At 46.8% G+C, this 2,500-nt stretch overlaps 1 protein-coding gene across 1 annotated transcript in view; it reads right to left on the bottom strand.

Annotated features, from left to right (window-relative positions):
- LOC308381305 (uncharacterized protein) overlaps positions 1 to 2,500 on the bottom strand; it is a gene marked incomplete at both ends in the record, with an annotated part of 18,376 nt that overhangs the window by 15,053 nt on the left and 823 nt on the right. The window contains 1 exon segment of the mRNA XM_080858855.1: positions 1,210 to 1,502. Within this exon segment, the coding sequence (XP_080714981.1) occupies positions 1,210 to 1,502 (293 nt within the window).

The raw sequence follows: 2,500 nt of genomic DNA, 5'->3' as shown, positions 1-2,500 counted from the left end.
TGTATGTGTATGTGTATGTGCACATGTGTATGGTAGACCTCTCTCTTATAAAGCCCTGGTGTGTCGCTTCACCGTGGGACTCAATTAGTGCGGAAGTCTGTGAATGATGTGCTAACCGGGCTGGCGCTGACTGATGAGGTCATTGCGGCGGTAACGACATTCCCACCCCCGCCAACCACAAGCAGGGGCACTTACATTAATGCGCTCTCTTCTATTATACCGGAGCCAAGGCAATCACACACACACACACACACACACACACACACACACACTAACACACACAGACACACACACACGCTCAGACACACACACTCACAAACACACACACACACACACAAACACATACACACACAAACACATACACACATAAATACGCACGAACACACCCTCTCACCATCACACATGCACACCCACACACACACACACTCAGACACATACGCACAAACACACCCTCTCACCATCACACATGCAAACACACACACACACACACACAGAGTTTGAATGCTGGCACACAAGCACCCATGGCTGGAGTCACAGTCACAGTCAGTTAGACAGCTTAGCACCCACTCAGCACTGTCTCCCTCCCTCTCTCTCGCTCCCTCTCTCTCTCCATTTCCTTTTCCACTCATCTCTTTCCCTCTCTTGTTCTTTTACTTTTTTTCTTCTCTCTCTCTTTCTTTATACCCTCTTTCTTTCCTGATGATGTGTGTATGACGTGTGTGTGTGTGTGTGTGTGTGTGTGTGTGTGTGTGTGTGTGTCTGTGTGTGTCTATGATGTGCCTAGGTGGTCTGGATACTTATGTAGGAGTGATGATTTTGTCACCAGGCTTCACAGTGTCAGTCCATTGTTTCTATACTACCTTTGTACAATTCCACTTCCCACACATCAGACAGCATCAGCCTGGTGTACTTCCTGCTCTCTCACTGACCTCTAGCCTTGTCTGTGTGTGTGCGTGTGTGTGTGTGTATGAGGTGGCTACGGTGGCACTGTAGTGCAAAACACAGAAAGCAAAAGAAAATGTGAAACCCAAACTACAAAAACAAAAGCCTGTAATCCTGATGTAGATGCGAAATAGGTAGACACTGTATTTGCACCTCAGGAGTGTGTGAGAGTGTTTATGTGTCTGTATGTGTGAGTGTGTGTGTGTGTGTGTGTGTGCGCGTGCATGTGTGTGTTTTTATGTGTTAACGGTAGCCCTGCTAACCCACCTGTGCACAATCCCATGTCTGTGCAGATGCTCCACAGCAGACAGTATCTGCCTGGTGTACTTCCGGACCTCCCTCTCCTCCAGCCTCTTGTGCTGGCAGATGCGCTCCATGAGGTCTCCTCCGGCACACAGCTCCATGACCATGTAGTAGCTGTTCTCCGTCTCCAGCGTCTCCAGCAGCAGAACCACGTTGGGGTGCCGGATCATCTGGTGGATCCGCGGCTCGCGCTTCATGTTTTTCTGCACGTACGCGTCCTGGCGAGCCTTCTTCTTGTCGATAACTTTGATGGCCACCTGTTGATTAGCACACAGACAGATGGACATATGCATGCAAACATACACTGGGACGAAAACACAGACTTACACATACACACACACACACACACACACACACACACACACACGCACACACACACACACACACACACACACAGGTTGGATGATTTAAGTAACATACTGTAGATGTTTTCAAGTTTTAAAATGATTAATTCAATAACGGTTTTGTTTTATATTATTTTTAAGGACATGCATGATATGAACATGTTATAGAGTGTTTTTTACAGACAAATGGCCACACGTTTCACACAATACTGCATATGTTTTTACTTGTAGTCTTTTTAATTGACCAGCCTCTGCAGTTCATCTAATTAATTAGGTGTTCGTACTCAGTCCTTCATAAAACATGTTGGCCAACCAAGCTACCCCCCGGGTTGGATTGGAGGAGAGGGGTCACTCTCACTGTGTTGTGTCTTCACTATGGCAACCACGTCTGTTGAACAAAAGGCTGAAAAGTCACTCAGTGACCCATGGGCTACCTGAGTGACCCAACTGCTCCCCCCAACCAACACATACACACACACACACACACACACACACACACACACACACACACACACACACATTGGGAAAACCACATACACAAACTCAAACATGCTGAGCAAAGATTTATTCCTTTTTTGACCCCCTCCCTACACAATAAACCTGTCACTCATTTCCCCATGGAAACTTTAAGCAGTCTAAACACACACACACGTACACACACACCCCCACACATACACACACACACACAGAGTTAGTGGCTATAGGTGTAATCTGATAGACACAGCACATGAAAAATGGATGACACACACTCAGCGAAGAGATGACTGACACGCCTGTGTGTGATATGGCTTATCTGATTGATAAGTCTGTGTGTGTGTGTGTGTGTGTGTGTCTGTGAGTGTGTGTGTGTGTGTGTGAGTGTGTGTGTGTGTGTGTGTGTGTGTGTGTGTGTGTGTGTGCGTGTATTAGTA

The sequence above is a fragment of the Sprattus sprattus genome (assembly GCF_963457725.1).
Source record: "Sprattus sprattus genome assembly, chromosome: 2".
Classification (NCBI taxonomy): domain Eukaryota; kingdom Metazoa; phylum Chordata; class Actinopteri; order Clupeiformes; family Clupeidae; genus Sprattus; species Sprattus sprattus.
This window is presented reverse-complemented; position numbering and strand designations above follow the sequence as displayed.